Raw genomic sequence first — 19,733 nt, forward strand, 5'->3', positions numbered from 1 at the left:
TGGAGGTCGAGGTTCGGGGCTAACCCTACATGTCCTACTTGCCATTCTGCGATTGAGACAATTCAGCATTGTCTTTGGGGTGCAGACAGACGAAAACGATCTGGAAGGGTGTTGTGAGGATATTATGTATTTTCCATACTTCACCCTTCTTCATGACCTGGGGTTGAGTGACTCGACAGCTCAGACAGAGGGTTGATGCACAGATTACCCTTGGGGATGTCCCCTCTCTGTTCAGAGTCGGCAAAGCCCGACCGACAGTGGTTACTGTAGCCCTTGTTAGGCACAAAGCTATGACCAGGAGACATCACAAGGCCACACCCGTTAGCAGCCAACAACACTCTATCGCCAATTTCATGCCTCCATTGCCCCCACCCATCATGATGTCTTGATGTTGGTGACGATGATGAGGAGGAGGAGGAGATTGATATGTAGCCCACCACTAACATGACTATGTTGTACTTAGTACTATAATTTTGCATTTTTTGCACTCTGCGTTGGTGTGGATGCTCGTTTAGTAGCTCCACCCTCACAGCTCATTTGTACCAGGATTTTCACAGTCTCATAGACCCATCGGTCTTTTGAAGACTTTAATAAACTTTCTTTCTTTCTTTCTTACGAGGCCTCAGGTCATTTTTGAGGGACTATTCAAATGGGGCTTTTTTGGTTCACCGACACTTAGTAGAGTCATGTTCACTACAGGATGTTGCTTTTACTCCTCTCAAAGCTGCATATGCTTCGGTAGACACATCATGGAAGATTTTGGCTAGTATTGCAGCTTGGCATATTTGGAGAGCCAGATGTACAGAGGCATTGGATGGATCCCAGGTTCACCCGTCTCAAACATTGGCTAGTATTTGGACTGATACTATACATACCTTGATGGCCATTTGGGCGAGAGTATGCAGGGGTCATTAAGAGTAGCCTCTACTAGGAGGAATACTTTCTTTAGAGTTTGGAGGGGATCTCCTTTCTTCTCTGATTCTGTCTCAAGGTTGACTTGGCATTTTTCTCGGGGTTGACCTGGCATTTTCAGCCTCATCCTTGGTTATTTGCTAGCTCTTTTGAGCTTTGATTTCTCTCATGCGTTTATTGACATGATGTACTTTTGCATTGCTTCGCCGAGGCTATGACTTACTACCTCCGGGCGAGGTCTACAGGGATCAGGGGTGTTCGCCTTCCCCTCCGGGAGGACACGGAGCTCTTGGACTCGGAGTACGCGGATGACACAGCCTTGTATGTCCAGGACGATGAGTTGATGCTGGAGAGGGTGAGGATGGCCCTGGAGGTCTTCTGTTCGGCTGCTGGTGCGAAAATCAACTGGAACAAATCAGTTGGTTTCCTCACAGACCCCGGGGCGCGTTCTCAGTGGGGGAGGTTTTTGGGTTTCAGGTGGATCCCGCGGGGACAGACAGCTAGATACTTGGGTTTTCAGGTCGGCCTGGACATCACGCCAGCTCAGCAGTTTCTCCCGGTGCTAGATTCCACTGCTAAGCTTTCTTCTTCTTCTCTTTGGCCAGAGCCACTTGTAAAGCAGCAGCATAATCTTGGGGATCCTTCCCTTGAACCTTCCGCCTTAGCTGGGGTTCCAAGCCTGCAAGGAATCTATTCAACTTTAAATGATGCGCTCCAGTAGTGGACACAGGCACTAGTGATTTCCTGAGCTCACCTTCAATCTGTCCATGGCTTCCTCCTGCCCTTGCAGCAATAGCCATTGCGACAGCTGCCGCGTACTTGCTCCACACTGATTCAAAGCGCACCTCAAAGCTCTTAACTAACTTCCCCTCTAGATTGGAGGCAGCCTCTGCATGGCTGCCACATGTCAAAGGAAGCGCCAAGTACGGGGTCCCACTCCCCCGCCTCCTAGCCACGCTAGCCTCCCCATCACCCAAAAAGAGCCAGCTACGATTAGGGGAGGGTCTCTCAAAGCCCTTCTTATATTCCAGGATCTCCAATTTTACCATAGTGCTTAAGGGATTCACCCATCCAATGCCACGTGTCCTATGTGAGTATCAAGGGTCCTTTGTGCCCCTTATTCTTTCATTCTTCCATTAGTCCAAGGTACCATGAGGGGGGTTAGGACCACACCAAGGGCCCTATAGGCCCATATTACCAACACCCCCTCATGGGCCTAACCCACGAATATTGAACTGCCAGTCCACAGTTGTTGAACACCCACTCAAGGCCCGAACAACCAACACATGCGATCGCCCACTAAGAGCCTAGGCCGCCAATCACAAGCTGTCCACTGACGAATGCCATCACAAGCGATCCACGAACAGCACACACAGGTCATCACTTCCCGCATGTGCAGCCACCAGAGAATCGCGCGTGCCGTCTTTCTCAAACAGTCGCCGTCACCACCACATGTCACCGCCACAGTCCGCAGGCCAGCTGCATGCTTTGATACCAATGTATGTAGCCTTTGCATGGCTGCCACATGTCAAAGGAAGCGCCGAGTACGGGGGGTCCCACTCCCCCGCCTCCTAGCCACGCTAGCCTCCCCATCACCCAAAACGAGCCGGCTGGGATTAGGGGAGGGTCCCTCACAGCCCTTCTTATATTCCAAGATCTCCAATTTTACCATAGTGCTTATGGGATTCACCCACCCAATGCCACGTGTCCTATGCGAGTATCAAGGGCCCTTTATGTCCCTTATTCTTTCATTCTTCCATTAGTCCAAGGTACCATGAGGGGGTTAGGACCACACCAAGGCCCCTATAGGCCCATATTACCAACATCGATGGCATAACTGATCCAGCTGGACCAGCATAAAATTTGGGGACTCCTCTCCCCAAACTGCTTCTTTAAAGCATTAGTCAGCCCCCCAATCATTCTTTACTCCTTGTAAAATTTTCCTATACCAAGATAATGCCATCCCTTCCAAGAAGCTAGAAAGGAATTGAGCCCACGAAGCTTCTGGCCAATCAGAGATATGGCTGGCTCTCACAAAACTCCTAAGATAAGCTTCAACATCCTCCCCCTCCTTGCCTTGAAAAATTGGTACCTCCACCATTTTCAACACTCTGTCAAATCACACTTGCAAATAGAGAAAAGAACAATCCACACAACCCTTTTTACAAAGGCCTCTCAACCAAAAAGAGATACTTTACAAAGGTCTCTTCACACAAGGCAACACCCAAATATCCAATCAACAATAAACTGTTTGCTAATTTCAATCAACAATTTGAATCTCATTCACTGCTTTGACCATCTTCATCATCAGCGCCCGCATGCCCAACTACAATTGCCACAGGGATTTCAAACTCAAACTCTGCAAAAGAGCACCAAAAAAAAAAAAAACCAAGTAAGCCGGATAGCTCGTGGGTGGGGCCGTATGATACACGACATAAGTGGGCCCCACTACAAAACACATCCTGTAAACCACTTGGATTGCCCCTATCGCCACACACGACAACTGACCAGCCCGAGCTCCCATGCCTGAATCGAGATCTCCCTCCAAGCATGTGTGATATGCTTGTGTTCCCAGAAGGGCAAACCAGACTTGCCTGAGAGCTCTCTACAAATGGAATTCGCTACCAGCCCACCAGCTCCTTCCCTAGCCAACTAGTCTAAGTAGAGGAATCCACGCCCCCAATAGAGACCCACATGATCTAGGATGGATTCACAAACTCGCCTAATTGCCAACTTGTGGTACTCTAATACCAAATAGTGTAGAAGGATCCCGCAAGACGTGTGTGCTCAGTGCCACTTCCAGATAAGCAAATCGGATAGATGCTTTAGTGATCGAAGGGAGAAATCACAACTCGCAATACTCTTTTAAGAGAAGCAACATATACACAAGCTGCATAAGATGCCAAGCTTCGAATGGCTATAGACAACAAAGAAGCGATGCAGCCGCTAGAGATCAAAGAGAATCGCCCTACACGTATGCTGCTAATTGCAATCCCACATTCTACCTCAAGCAAACCAACTGTCGAAGCCTTGAAGCCTTTAAGAAGAAGCAAAAGCCCACAACAAAGTACGAGATCACGACCACAGGCACAACAGAACAACCACAATCATGTCCATCGCTCCCATCAATTCCTCCGTTAGGTGCTGAACCTCCTTTCAAAACGTAATCGCATCTCTTTGTCTACATGTCACCTCAACCAGCACTTGATCGCTACCATCATACGAGGCACATTGTTAAACCGAATCCTTCCCATCAGTTGCGTAGACGTATGGCCTTTGCGTCTCTCTTGCGCCGTCCCTCTTTTGCTGCATCTTGATTAAAGCGCATGACCTACTACAGCTCCCTCCGTGACCACATGCTTGCCCACCGGCGTCTCCACCAAAATGAAAGCGCATTCCTTTATTCACGTGCCATGCATACTTTGTGCTTGGGATACAAGAAAGAGTGAAGGCGAAAGAAAGAATGAAAGAAAGAAAGAAAGAAAGAAAGTTTATTAAAGTCTTCGGGAGACCGATGAGTCTATGAGATTATGAAAATCCTGGTACATACGAGTTATGAGGGTGGAGCTACTAAACGAGCATCCACACCAATGTGGAATGCAAAAAATGCAAAATGATAAATACAACATAGTCATGTCAGTGGTCCACTACACATCAATCTCATAATCATCATCATCATCATGGGGGGAGGGGGATCACGAGTTTCCCACCAAGATCCAGTTCTACAGCGACCACTTCTTGAGAGTATCAGAGGACGGAGTGATTGTCAGACCCCGGTGGCTGGAGGGCAGGTGAGTCTCACACACCCTAAGGATTGCCATCAGACAAATGCGAGTCTCGTCCAATCATCCAAGGATTGAGGTAGGGAGAGCCACAAGTACGCCTAGAAGCAACGGATCTGCAAATTATGCACATTTGGGAGAGGTGGAGACAAGGAGCACTTCTTGTGCACTTGCCCAATTTACTATGAGATCTGAGGACAATATCACTGTCTCTTTCAAGAGGGGCACGATTTTGGGTGCCTCTCTCGACTGATTCGCTTCCATGACCGGGTTTGGCGTTGGCTTCTATCTGATGGAGATGAAATGACACAGAGAGACCTTGTTACGTCAGACCAGACAATCAGGATGGGATAGTACCACGGGGGACAGAGATGGATCGAGCTCAACAACACATCACATATTTCTACGCTTTCGAGTCGGCCCTAGGACATAGTGGTGTAGACGAGGAGGAGATACATGATATGAGGGCAGCATGGGTCAATGGGATGAGAAAACGAGGAGAGGCACAGCCGGAGACGTAGGAACCACACACGATGTAGAGACGGATCATAGTACGTACGATGGAGATCATCCCGTCACGGCTCTACGCAGAGGAGATTGCCCGAGCAAAGACGTCACTCTCGATATGGTGCACCGGATACAAAGATCATAGAGATTGCGTTCTCGCCACAGCAAGAGATGACCCGACAGCACATATGAGATATTTTTGCAGCTCACACAGGAAAGCCACCATGGCACCTGGTTATGTGTTTTGACTCCGAGATTGTGTACTAGTTTTTAGTTGAGTTTTCTGAGTTTAGTTTAGCATAGTACTCAGCAAAGGGCCTTAGCGGGCCCTCTGCTTCAGCCCATAGTGGGTAAGATGAGTTATTCCCTCAGTTTGTACTTTGTCTCAAGGCCCGCCAAGTCTCCTGAGGACAGTAATATTTCTTTCTATCTTTCTTTTTTTCTCCCCATAAATGCATTCGGAAAGCTCTTCTTTGCTATCTTCCCTCTTATACTAAGGATGCAGCCCTAGTACATTTCAACCCTTTGATCTCAAATGGGCTTTCATTTGCAGAAACTGATGGTTCTTGAAAGGTTCCACAACATTTTCACATGCCACTCTATGTAAGGCTGAAAGATGTAATCCATGAAGAGAGGAAGAAATCAACAGATGATTCAGTGAACCTGAGGTACATACATCCTTAATTTTGACTTCGTGAAGACTTTTGGCCTTCTCCTTAAGCTCGCCCTGCAAAAACTCTCTTACAGAATCTGAGTGATAGGAAAAAGAAGGAAATCCATACTGTACTTTTAGAAGAACTTGCCAGTTCACAAATGAATATCAGGTTTGCTAAGAAAGTGTACTGACCACTGTCATGGCCTTTAAAAATCCATATCTCACACTTTGCCGCAATCGCTGGCATTCTTCCTGTTTCAAGTTTGACAGCCAACATGTTAGAGATATCCAAAAAAAGAAATGTGCAACAAAAAGCAAGAAAATGCAAACAGCACAATTCAAAGAGGAAATCAAGAGGTAACAAAGGGCAGGAAATCCAGAGAGCATGTCCTGCAGCAGTACAATATCACCCTAATACGTTTTACTGTAAAAGCTACTAATCTACAATCTTTACACATGATTTCAATCGTAGCATAAAAAAGTAACTGAAGGACTCTGATTGTGCATTTCAGTAGGCACAATTCTTCTCCAGGTATATTATATCAACTCCTATCAGCTTGTACTGTGCACCAATCATCAGTGGATACAAAGTACCAGTTATTCCTAAACAGCCTAGGTGTCACAAAGGGAAAAGGGCTGACTATATGAAGCATCTGTGCTACTGCACTCCTCATTTAAAAGCTTGAATATTTGTTTGGTTCAAAACACAGCACTATAGATAAATGGAAAGCCAAAACTCCTGCCGGAAAAGCTTGAAATTTTAACAAGCTACATGTTTTGTCATCCTTATATCATGAGCACATATGAGAGCACATACGAGTAAGTGCAGCAAATACAAGATCCATGCCATCCTTGCCTGTAATATAAAAATTACAAGCTTGCATGTTCCTAAAAATTCTCTGCTTGATAAGATGAGCAAACTAAAACTGTTTGTGAAACTACTATTTGCATGGAGCAGGCTTTAGAAGCTTGCCACAGCTCTAAAGATTTTCTAACATGGTATCAAAGCCAAAATTCTTTGTTCAGTGATCTATCTTGACAGCTGGGGGACCAGACCTTGCGAGAAGGCACTCAGATTCAGATAGGGATGTCTTTTGTGAGATTTGAGGTTGGAATGTGTTTTGACTTGCCAATTGGTACTGCCTTTCCAAGTTCCTTCTAGGTATGGCTTCACACATGCTAACACCTAACTTTGGGGAGAATGGAAAGTTGGATAAGACTAATTATCCTATCTAGAAGGTGGAGATAAGGAACCATCTGATGGCTACGAAGATTTGAAAGGTGATTACAGGCACAAAATTGACCAAGGATTCTCTAAATGCCTTAAGATGGGACTCATTCCTATATAAAGGTGCAAATATAGAGCGATGTGTGGCTAGGAAGATTTGAATGTAGCTATAGGTAAAGAATTAAAGACCAAGATACGCTAGATACCTCGGATGAAGTCATTCAGTATGCAGACCCGAAAAAGAACTATGAGGCAATGTCCATGATCATAGGGACAACCACAGATAGCATGATTCCATACATTTAGTTGGCATTCAGTTGGTGGTTGATACAGATTTAAAGCCAGATGATCCTCAAAGATATGTACAAATCAAACAATACAACAAGGATTCTTTTTCTCCAAAGCTAGTCATTCATAGTGGTGATGAAGGAAGGTGATCTTGTTTAGGAACAACTAGTAATAGTGAAGGTACTTAGGGATCAACTAGTGGCGGTTCATGATAAGGCAGACACTTGCCAATTGGCCATGCTTGTATTGATGTGTTGCCCAAGAACTTCAGGAGCTTTGTGACGGTAGTCATGCAAAGAAAACAATTGAAGCCTATCATGTTCTACGAATTGGACTGTGATACAGAAAGAAGAGAGGGGCATGAATATGGAGCGCCAAGGCAGGCCTGACAAGGTAAGCCTAAGAAAAATGATCCTTCAAAGGATGGGAACAATTCTGATGGTTACAACACAGTAAAAGAAGAGCTCTTCTTGGTGGTTACAGCCAATAGCCCTAAGATTGGATTCATTGACCACGTGTGACAATGCCGATGCCTGATAACAACACAAGTTTCTCAGATAGTGTCGAAAAGGAGACCGTCTACACTGGGACGGATGAGCACTCCGAGGTGGAACCAATTGGAGACAGGTATCTGAGCTTCGAGACTGAAATGCCGGTCTAAAAGATACTTTCAGAAGGTACCTGGTTTGCTGCAACATGAAGCAATCGAAACAAATAAAATAGAATTTGAGTATACGTGTTAAATTCAGTTGTGTGTTTCCGTTGAAGTTTGTTTAGGTGGAGGGTGAAAGCCTTCCAAACAGACCAAGGGAAAGTTCTCATGGAGAAAGCATTCAGAGCCTTCTACTCGTCTATTGAAGATGGTGGTGTACGAGACTCCTTGGAGATTGTGATGCTGACTGAGGCAATGGACTTGGTGGACTCTCTAAGAAGGATCATAGATATAATGCTGAACAAGCTTGCTGAAGAATTTGCGTCAAAGATTGAGAGACGGAGAGAATAGGAGGGATTCCAAGTAACCTTGGTGAACTTGGGACAGACCCGAGTGGAGCTCAGTACAAGCGTGGTCCTGTCCAGAGCTGGGAGAACAAGGTGTTTGAAACAAAGTTTGTCTATGGAAACCCATGTTGACCAGCCATAGGGATGTTATAGTACAAGTTTCATAGATCAAGCTTTTGTCTGTTTTTGGATGTTGAATGGGTTGAAACAGATCCATGATGCTTGGTGCTGTGCACACTTCAGTATGCTCCCTGCTCTTGAGGAGGATGACTGAATAAGCCAATCGATGGTACCTGGGTATCTTGAAGACTCTGGCAGGTTCATGATGTTTGGATTGGCAGTGCTACAAGCGGGTGATTCTATGATTGTAGCCTGTTCTTGGGGTTGGATTTCTTGGTAACCTTGGTAAACCTCGTGGGGAGGAGTCTTTTCCGAAGGATCAATATTGGTGACCACTTGTCAGAAATACATGCAGCAGCTCATATAATGCTAGTTCTAGTCAGTTCTTTCACAGCATTTCACTCATCACTCCCCGCGGTTTGGGTGACTCCATGAGAGTCGGAAGGCATCCTTTGGTGGCAACATGAGATGCTTTCATATGGCATCTAGGAGACGTTAGTGAGCTGGCAGCATTTTCTGATGGACTGCTCTTGTAGGAGGCAAGACCTGGCTTCTTCTTGTTTGGTGGAGCAACCATTGGCAGCCTATAAATCAAGGTGGTTACAAAGTGCAGATTAGTCTCTCTACGACAAGTAGCTATGCGTGCCGCAGCTATGCTTGGAGATTTCTTCAACACCTGTCTGTCAGTCCATGTCGCTTCTTCATCATTATACGTAACTCTGTCGTTGTGTCTAGTTGTGAGCCTTTCTGGCTGACCTTACATACTTGCAAGCCTCCACAACAAGACCTGTAGGGATGTGTGGAGGTCAGTATGTCTTGCAGTAATAGATCAAGATTTTGGCATGATTACAGTCTTGGACCTTTTATAGTAGCAAAGCTTTGTATTTCATGTTAAGTTCGTCTTCAACCAGAGATTAACTGTGTGCTCTTCAAGTCATTGTCCATTCTAAATTCTAATACTTGGCTGGACCTAGTTGTTCAAGGATGATGGGGGTAGGACCTAGAGGCATGAGAAATGAATGAGTTTGTAATACCGGATGATGACGAGGCCTTCAACATGCTCTTTAGAGCATTTGAATGGGAACAGATGGAGCAACTATGTGACAGAGTGGGAGTTGGACCATAATATGTCATTAAGAGGAGGAGTTGGGGTAGGATGGTGCCATGTAGGAACAACATTAGGGAGCCACGTGGGCACATGAGAGTACTAGAGGGGCTGGACTATGGGCAGAATTTAAGCTTCCACATGGGTAGCAGGGAGCAGCCATATGAGCTGCATCAGAGGCCACAAGGGCTACAAGATATTGCACAGCCTGCAAGCACAAAGGGCATGTCTGATGCAAGGTATGCCCTCTGGGGGGCTGGTACGTCCTAGCAAGAAGGGCCTATAGGGGATCTTGGAGCATATTTATAGCCCCACCATGGATAGCATTCAGCAGGGCCAGTTGGTTAGAGAAGCGACGTCAGCAAGAGGCAGATTGGCCTTACCAAAAGCTTAGACAGGTCGTCGCAGGCAAGTTGGCTTGCCATGTGGCAGTTTGGCCCAACAATAGGGTTGATAATCAACAACCTGTCAGGGCAGCATCCCTCGCCTATAAAAGTAGGGATGCATCCCCTCATTTGGGAACTTAACCCTTAGGCAGTTGAGCCTCTCCATCAGCCACTGAAGCTCTACATAAAGCGCACAGCAGAGGGAGAAGAACCAGCAGGAGTTGGAGCTAAGAATCACCCATCCAGGGGTACACAGTTGAAAATATAGGGTCAATGCCCCACCTGCGAGCCCTCAAATGAGGAGCAACGTCGCTTGACACCTATAGGTTATTGGGTATAGTCTGTGCCAAATATACACAGGTAGAGGGAGTGAAGAAGATTGCCATGTAGGCAACAAACATGCTGCCATGTGGGTAGCCCTTTAGGAGCTGGGCTGCAGCCGCATGGGCTGCTGTGCAGGCCTGCACAAGCCTTGGTACATGCACATGAAGAAGGCACACCTGTGGGCTGGAGCAGGGGCAGAAAGGGGCAGAACGCTGAGCCAGCAGAGGGCCTGTTATAGGCCAGGACTGTTTGCTGGTTGGCAGTTATACAGACTGCCAGTTGGCAGTCCAAAGGTGGTTCGGGTCAGTAACAGACTAAGTCAGCAGTCTATGGACCTGGACTGGGGTATATAGACCGCAAATTCTATTTTGGTTGTACCTTTGTTGCAGATAATAAAATGTTGCGTGATGAGTTAGTGATTGCAAGGATATCATAGATCCAATCACATGGTCAACATTCAAGAAAGTTGCAAAAGAAATGTATTTTCCTCTTAAACTTAAGATGAACAAAATGATAGTTTTCCTTGAGTTAAAGCAAAGAGGAATGCCGGTGGAAGAATATTGGGATAGGTTTCTGAAACTCCGAAAAAATAGCACCCGAATTGGATGATGCATTGTTGACAACAGCAAGTTTGTGGAAGGCTTGAATCCTCAAATTTGGTATTTGGCAAAAGGTGGTTCGCCGATAAATTTTATGCATGTAGTTAGACAGGCTGAGAATTCCGAATAGATGCGGCTCTTATACCGTGTTGGTACACTTCTCTGGAACATAGTATAGCTAAACACAATTTAAGATAGTGCTGCAACCTTCTTCCAACTGAAGGTGGAGGCCTTTGCTCCAAGAAAGAAAGGCGGCTTGAATTGTTTGGGGTGATCGAGAGAAGAGGCTCTAGTAAGTGAGGTTGACAGAAACTTCAGGGAATCTATATGAGTATTCATGGTGACTCTTTTTCCTATCCCCAACTTTGGGGAGAGGGATGCTGAATGGGAATAATTACCCGATATGGTAGATCAAGCTACTGCATCACATGGTGATGAGGGAACTCTGGTAGAGTACCAAGGGTGTCCAGGTCAAGCCCGATGACCTTCAACAAGACGCAACTGGCAAGGAGGTGATGAAGGCCAATCCAAATGATGTCAAAGACTGGGTGCTTAGAAATGTTGAGGCACAACCAATGATTATCGGAACAATTGGAGATTTAGTACTTCCATGCATTCATAAGGCAGAGAGCGCAAGTGAGGCTTGGCAGGGTGAAAGTGCAGCAGAAATTGAGCAGAAAAGTGAGAGCAGAACAACGTACTGGAACAGCAAGGAAATCCAGTGAAGAAAGATGGAAATCGACACAAGAATCAGGGGAGAAACTCCACTAATAACTGCTGAGAAAAACTTTACTAATAACTGCTGAAAAAAAAACCTTCACATGTGATAAAACAAGAGGTCAAGGAGGGACCCTATTTATGGGCAAAAAAAAGAGAATTTTTATTCAATTCTTCAAGATAATTTGTACAATATAGCTCCTGTCTTACAAAAGAACACTTTCTGAGTAACAGATAGCATTACTAGAGTTGCATATTTTATCCTGGAAAAAAGTAGGGCCAAGCATAGCATATCGTCTTCAGTCCTGAGGTTCTTCTTTGACTGGTACCAAGGAGGGAAGGACAGGTATAGCTTGATTCTGTAGATCCTGGGGAGTATCAGTGCAACAAGAGTAAGAAGCCAAATTCTCCTCAGAATGGCCTTCAGAGCCATCTCATTTTTGAGAAGAGGTATGATCTCATGGTGTCTTTTCTTCCATATGAGACTGAAATTTTCCTTGGGTGGCCTGCCTATTTTACCCACCCACCAATCTCTAAAGTAAATTCTGGCATTCTTTGCCGAAAAAACAGTGCTAATTATATTACTTCGAGAACAAGATACAAAAGGTCAGCTTGTAGCTGACGGGCTGCGTTCACAAATCGGACACAACCCTAAAAGGTAACACAATAAATCACTCTCTCACGTCGGGATAAGGCGAGTGTGAATGAACAGCCATCGGGGTGGTGAGTAGCGCCACCGAAGGCCCTGCGAAGTCTGCTCGAAGAAGAGGCCCTGAGTGTTCCAAGCCCGGAGGAAGCGTCTCCGCTTCTCTTGACCGGGAATCTCCCTGAATCTGGTGTTCCAAGCCCGGAGGAAGCGTCTCCGCTTCTCTTGACCGGGAATCTCTTGACCGGGAATCTCCCTGAATCTGGTCCCATTGGCCTCTGAGGGTATGAATAATCTCGCACCAAATATCAGTCATGATCTGGGCAGTCGATAAGGAGGTGCCACCGAGGATCTGCGCGCAACGCGAGGTCCAAATGTGCCACCTTGCTATGCTGCTAATAATCTCCCAGACTGGCTGCCTCTCTTGAACTCCTGTATCCGCCTCTGCTAGGTGCTGCGGGATACCCTCGAGCAGCCCCCATGTACCCTGCGTGATAAGGAAAGTGGGGTCCTGCTGGCATGCCTCGAATAAGTGATGTAGACCAGGTGCGGTGCTGCACCAACAGAACGCGCCCCACGTGATCAAGCCTAGCTCTGGTGCTGCGCATTCTGAATTTTGATCTGCTCCTACTGTCTAATCTCCCAACGTTTTCTGAGTAGCAGCTCCTCTGCATTGATATCTCCAAGTCTAGCATTAGCTTCCAGATCTTCCACCTCTTTTTTTAAATTGTCCATTATTTTAGCCCTTACAGCTGCGCTGTTTTTCCTTGCTTCTTTCAGGATTACTTGAGTGCTTGTAACTGCATCTTGCCACCCCTGTGCATGACTGCCAGCAGCATAAAAAGCAGTTACCCATTGAGAGCTAATCTCTTGTTGAACAGATCTGAGCTCAAACAAAGAAGGGTCTGCCTTGAACCAGGAATTCCCTTTTTCCCCCAGCTCATATCCAACCAGGTGAGAACTGGTTTGTTATCTGAAAGAGTGAGGGAAGAAAAAACTCTGTTTTTCGCTTGAAGAGCCAGATCTAGCAGTCCTTGAGAGACATAGACCCTGTCAAGTCTGGCTTCTCTCCTTAAGTCACCACACTGTCTGTTGCACCAAGTGAACACTCCTGAGCATCATGTATCTACCAGTTGCAGCTGTTCTTTTAAATCTTCCCAGATCTGCAATTCAGAGCCACTTAGGACTGATCCTTTCTGTAACCATTTGTCTTGACCATGTTAAAGTCGCCTAATAGCACTATGATTTCTAACATCTTAAGTGTATCCCAAGTCAACCGTTTTTCTAATGCACCAGTAGGGGTATATACAAAAGTGACTGAGAATTCAATGCTTCTAATCTTGCACTGTAGGGAAACCCATCTGTTACCTGTCTTTTTGAAAGCTGGAAACACCCTCTTTGTAGTGAGAGAGTATTCCTATTGCAACACCTCCTTTGCCTTCCTCATGGTTAGTGTAGAACCATACTCTTCTTTTATCCATGACTTTCAAACGATTTTCCAGTAATTCCTCTGTTACCTTGACCTCTTGGAGGGCCAAGAAGGTAGGAGAGAGGAGATTCTCCTCGAGTCGTCTGGCAAGTTCCTCACTCCTGAAAGGGTCAATTAGCCCACACACATTCAAGGTGAGAAAGAGAAAGGGCTACTTACCAATTTTGCTTTGCCCCTTTTTAACCTTGGGGGCAGGGCTTTTTGGGGAGGCTCCTTGGCCTTTCACTTGGGAGATCCTTCTTTTATTCTGTAAAGTAGCATGTTGTTTATCCTTAACCATCACAACATCTTTCTCCAGTGTTAGGCATAGGTAATTCTTCTTCTGGATCATCCAGCTCTATGTCACTCATACTGGCATCAAGCTGATTGACATCATTCTCAAACTCTTGAGACCAATCTGGTTTTAAACAGTCCTCAACCATCTCATTCTCTCTTATCCAATCTTCTGTTTCCTGATCCCTCAGAGCCTCAAAAACATTATTTGTAACAAGTGGAGGGGGGATCAAACCCTGCTTGGTCATAGCCTTTTCTTCTTCTGAAAGCCAAAGCCCCGAAGGAGAACCCTTGTAGGTGAATTATGCCTTGATGTATCAGATTATGTGAGACAAGGAATCGTCCTTGTTGAAAGAAGTGCTCTCACGAGACGTGGAAGAAAGCCATGTAGGTGGAGATGGAGTCCATTGAGAAGATAGGACTTGGAATTGGCTCCATGACCTTTATGATGGGTTGTGATAGGCGTCAAGTAGGTCTATAAGACCCACAATACATTAGTTGGAGTTGTGAACGAACACAAAGCCTGACTACCCTTGCCCAGGAACGAATTACGATGATACCTTTGCCCAACCATGAGGATGGCTACAATCCGGAATTCTGGCAGTAGCTTCTCACCAGCAATGGCCAATCTATCAAATGGATGTTAAATCAACCCTTCTGAATGGTGACTTGAATGAGGAGGTATATGTCAAACAGCCCCCAAAGTTTGAAGTCCCAACTAAGAGGGGATGGTTTGCAGGTTGAGGAAGGCATTGTATGGCTTAAAACAGGCGCCTCGGGCATAGAATCAAAAGATTAATGCATTCTTTCTTCTTAGAAAGGAGTTTTGGAGGTTAGTGGTAGATGCGAACTTGAAAATCTTCCGGGAGAGAACTCTGGTGACTCTCATTGTCTTGTATGTCGATGATCTCATTTTGAAAGGCAACCATGTGACCCACATTGCCAAGACAAAAGCTGCTTTGTCATGGGATTTTTTTTTTCCAAAAAAAGGTAAATTCTATTAATGCTTGAAAAAAACCATACAGCTAGCTTCCAAAAGGAGCTGTTGATGAAAACAAGGAAAAGAAAAAACAGGTTGCCAGCGATCAAAACAAACACCCATTTCTGGATCTCATGGCTCATCTCCTACAGAGATTCCGAAACAAAAGCTAGCAACCATGGTGGTCTATATATCCTGCGAACACTCTGCGGAAAGGGTGTGGAATACTCCTGTCGGCCATATCTGGCGGAAGTGCTCCTGCCGCTCGACAATCACTCTCGAGCTTGGAGTACCGCGCTCCCAAATGGCACGCAAGGTGAGGATGATATCCTACCAAATGGCTACTAGGGTAGCCGTCAGAGAAACTGTCTGGGCTCCCATCACCCGACTGCATTGAGCCACCTAGGCGTTGCAGGCAGTGATGTTGGAAACAGTTTGCGAAACACTGTCCTTCGGAAAAGGTGGTGGGCATAAACGGGACGGCTGAGCTGCGTCATGGATCTCAATCCGGTAAACCTGCTGTCCATGTATCCTATAAGCTAGTGTGACAGGGTCGATCGCAAAGGCATGTTCTCCCTCCGGGAGCCAAGCCACCATCCCCCACGTGAAATCCCTGCTCGTCCTCTATGTGCTAGCAACAATCCTAAAGGACGCCAGCCATATCTACTATGCGTCAGGGCAGCCCCATAGAGAGTGTGGAATCGTCTCCAAAACTCCATCCACACACCCCAGTGCATCTGCCATCCATCCGCATCTGCTCTAGCCAAAGGTCGATGGCCAGGGCCCCATACGCCAATAGCCAGAAGAAACAAGAAATCTTCCGTGGCCGTGACCTCTCTTGGTACCCTGCTCTAGCTAATGGCGCTCCCTCATGGGGGACCATGTTGTTGCCTCAAGCTTTAAGCAACACCCGATGCGAGAAGTGTACGAAAAAAAGGAGACCTCCACTCGGACCGGATGCTCTATGTGAGCGGGCCAAAACCACTCCTCTGGATCCCACTGAATGTCACACAAGGGTCTGCCCTCCCAAATCCATAGGCACCACAATGCTCCCTCCGGGGTCGATAAGACTATGGAGGAATTGATGTACCAAGTCCTGCCCAAGCGGCCCACAATCCTGACCCTCTGCCATTAGTGTTAAATTCTTAAGGAAAGGGTTCTATTTTTGCTTGTTTGAGAAAGAAGACATGGCCTTCAATGCCTTACACCATAGCTTGTGGACAATTAGACACCAGCCACATAGATATCGGGATATCCATCACTCCAGAATCTCAACTCGGGGTCCGTCCTCCTGAAGCAACTCAGGAGGGATATCCATCACTCCAAAACTTCAAGGGTAGTCTGGATTGGGTCTCAACTAGAGCACACCATCCTCAAAGACCAAATCTTTCTGAGTCAAGAAATATATCCATGTGAACTTGTTGCAAACATCAATCAATAGCATGAAGTAAAGGGGTCTACATAGGACCAAAGAGATCCATGTGAATCATTCCTAAGGGATGCTAAGCCATCTTGCCAGCCTGCTTCAGAAAGGCCTCTCTATGCTGCTTCCCCCACGGATGCAGAAACTACAATTCTCATGCTGCCCACATCAAGCAAGCCATTCACACGTTCTCCTAATGAACTTGTATAGGCCATTTTCCACCGAGACATCACACACAACTTGGCTGGTTGGCTAGTCCCTGATGGCCACAAGTTCCACACGCGTTCAATCTTATAGACCTCCTCTACTGAGAGAGAATGAAACCCCAGTGACGGTACAAACAATACCTTGGAGGAATGCCTCCCCCTCTACCATCTAGAATAATGTCGAGCCTTCCCTCTTCACAAAGTGGTATTGTGGAACTGTCGCCAATGAGCATGTCGCCTGACTTCAAACGCAAGTCCTAGAACTCTACCGATGATGGAGTCATGTGCCTAGAGGCAAAACTATCAAGGATCTAGTCCATTGTCTCACAAACTTTAAGGGCCACCCCATCTCTTCCTGAAGTTAAGGGCCACCCCCTCTCTTCCTGAAGAAGATGAAGAATCCATGACCTACAAATGAACATAGGCGAGGGTGATAGTAGCTACAGCCGAGGAATCAATACCCTTGCCTTGATGTCTCTGAGGACAATTCCTCCAGTAGTGATTCTTTTGGCGACAATGATTGCATGTGCGTTCTTTCTTAGACCTCTTTCTCTACACTGCCTCCGATATGCGCACATCAGAGACGACTACCAGCAGATACTGGCAGACACCACTCAGATCTCGTCAGTTCTCTCCACTGCCTCTCCGGCAGCATTGGGATCTTTTGTCACTCGTCTTTTTTTGTCCATCAAGAACTTGAAAATTCTTGATCCCTCCACAGCGAAGGAGATTTTTGTACTGAGGATTAGGTCCCATGGGTCATTTTTGGCCCCCCGAGGACAATAATAAAATTATACTTCTACTTCTTTGCATCAGTCTTCTTCTCTGAGGATGTGGATAAATGCTCCTCCTGATCAAGCACCATGGGTACAGAGTCTTTCTACATAAGAGTGTTCAACCTCCCACTGTTGATTAGAAAGAAAGAGAGAAAGAAATTTTATTAGAATCTTCGGAAGACCGATGGGTCTATGAGACTGAAAAAAAACCTGATACAAATCACAGTAAGGGTGGAGCTTCTAAACGAGCATCATCACCAGTGCTGAATCCTAATCTGATCATACATAATCAAATACATCTAAGTGTGACAATGAAAAGAAAAAAGACCAGAGCGGAGCAAAATCCTCCGTATGTCATGTCACCCTGGCTGGTGCATAGCCGGTGATGGGACGCTGGCATCCGTCAAGGGGTGCCGTGCGTCTCCGTCTCTTGGACGAGGCTCGACGCAAGACCAGAGCCACCATGACTTCCGCAGGATGTATCCCGGGTCTAAACAATGGCAGGAGGTTCCCCAGAGTGATCTGTGTGTCCCCTCGATGTTATGCTCTAGCCGAGATAGCATGACCTCGGATAGATCGGTGGGCATTTTCTCTTAGATGACCAACTTTTGTAATAGTTAATGTGCGTAATTGAAATGGTCAAGAGAAGTAACTGCCAAGGTCCTAGGTGAGGGTGGAATGGCATTGACTAGGTAGTTCTGAGTGCTAAGGCCTAGGTGCACCTAAATGTGTAATAATGCCAAGGGGCAAGTGGGTTTTAATGTGCCCCAAGAGAGGGGTAAAAAGGTGCACCAAGTGGAGAGGCTAAATTGATGACATTTGGCAAGGAGAACTATCTAGGGAGTTGAGGGTCTCATGGATAGGTATGAATAATATAATACACGTATCTGACGATTGAGAATCCTTGAGAATTTGGCTGGGTGGAATAACAAATAGCCATCGCCCGTGATTGTTTCAACGAAGATCAGAGATTCAAGCTACATATAAAACCGTGGATAGACAAAGTCGTTAACATTTTGGTATCAGAGCTCAAGGCAACGAAGGGATCGACGGAAGGCTGTGCGTGAGGAAGAAGCGTGGCTGTAGTGGTGGGCAGAGGAGAATCGATTTCAAGATCGAGGAAGCAGGTGATATACGCCAAGAGGAGCGTAGGGTCTAGTAAGGATCAGACGTGACGCAGCGTTGGTGGCTGTTAGCGTTGGAAAAAAAAACTGTCGCAGGTGACGGGTCGAGGAGCAAACATCGACGAGAAGATTGATATCGCGACTGTTTTTTTTTGGACTTGAAATCGGGATAGTGAGCCTAACATTGGTGTCACGTAAGGCAGCGCAGAGATTTAGGAGGTGGACGAGGACTAGCGCAAGGTGGCCATTGACGAAACTAGGCTATACAGCTGGCAAAAAAACCGATTTTTGGAGCACGATGGTAGTTTACGTAACGTGAAGGCGTCACGTCTATCAACAGCCGCATATTTGGTTTCATCTTGCTTGCTGCTCTACAGAAGCATCGGCTGCGAGGCATTCTAAGACCTTTGCACAGCCTATTTGGAAGGGAAACTGTACGTCTGGGAAGAGTAGCTCCCATCGTTGCGAAACAACCAGGGAGCCCTTTCTTTCCATGGAGTTTTTTTTTTTGTTTTCAATTGGTCCTGTTATTTCTGCACTGTAGAAAAAAAAAAAAACCAGGAAAGCAGGACAGAAGTGAAGGGTGTATATATTGGTTATTTGGGTTTTTTTTTTTTTTTTTTTTAAAGAAGAAAGAGAAAAAAAAAAATCCCATCTTCCATTGTGAAACTATGGAGGCAGAAGGACAGAATTCGAGGATGAATCCTAGTGAGTCTAGAGTGCAGTCTACACAACAGATGTCACATCATGCAACACCTACTTTGATTGGTAGGATTTCGATATTAGAGGATGCTTTACAGCAGATTATGAACCAGCAGCTTCAAGTGAATGCTGGTCAAAATGAGATCAGGGAGATGGTGCAAGCCTTGTCGGCTAGACCATCTAGAACTGATAAGGGCAAAGCTCCAGCAGAGCCAGAGCCCAGTATATATTCCTTAGAGCGCGCAAGGGTCAAAGTGCCTAATATCGCTAATTATAGACCGGAGAAGTACACGCTGGTCGGATGACCGAGCGCAGCTCTGATGTGATCGAGGTTTGGTTACACAAGTGGGAAGAAGCCTTCGCCATTTGTGAAATTAGATCCAATCTAAAGAAAATCCGCGAGGCCACACACCTGTTTATTGAGGCAGCGGACAGATGGTGGATAAAGCAACAGAAGGATCAAGTTGCTCCAACCACCTGGGAAGGGTTTAAA

At 46.0% G+C, this 19,733-nt stretch overlaps 1 protein-coding gene across 1 annotated transcript in view; it reads right to left on the minus strand.

Annotated features, from left to right (window-relative positions):
* Positions 1-19,733, minus strand: part of LOC147888444 (zinc finger CCCH domain-containing protein 19-like) — a 55,582-nt gene that overhangs the window by 10,484 nt on the left and 25,365 nt on the right. The window contains exons 6-7 of the mRNA XM_087392695.1: positions 6,049-6,108; positions 5,878-5,928 (exon numbers count right to left, since the gene is read on the minus strand). Coding sequence (XP_087248821.1) covers positions 5,878-5,928; positions 6,049-6,108 — 111 coding nt within the window. The remainder of the gene's footprint in view (positions 1-5,877; positions 5,929-6,048; positions 6,109-19,733) is intronic.

The sequence above is a fragment of the Dipteris shenzhenensis genome, chromosome 21 (assembly GCF_047967505.1).
Source record: "Dipteris shenzhenensis isolate YYH24624 ecotype China chromosome 21, Dip_SZ_1.0, whole genome shotgun sequence".
NCBI lineage: Eukaryota > Viridiplantae > Streptophyta > Polypodiopsida > Gleicheniales > Dipteridaceae > Dipteris > Dipteris shenzhenensis.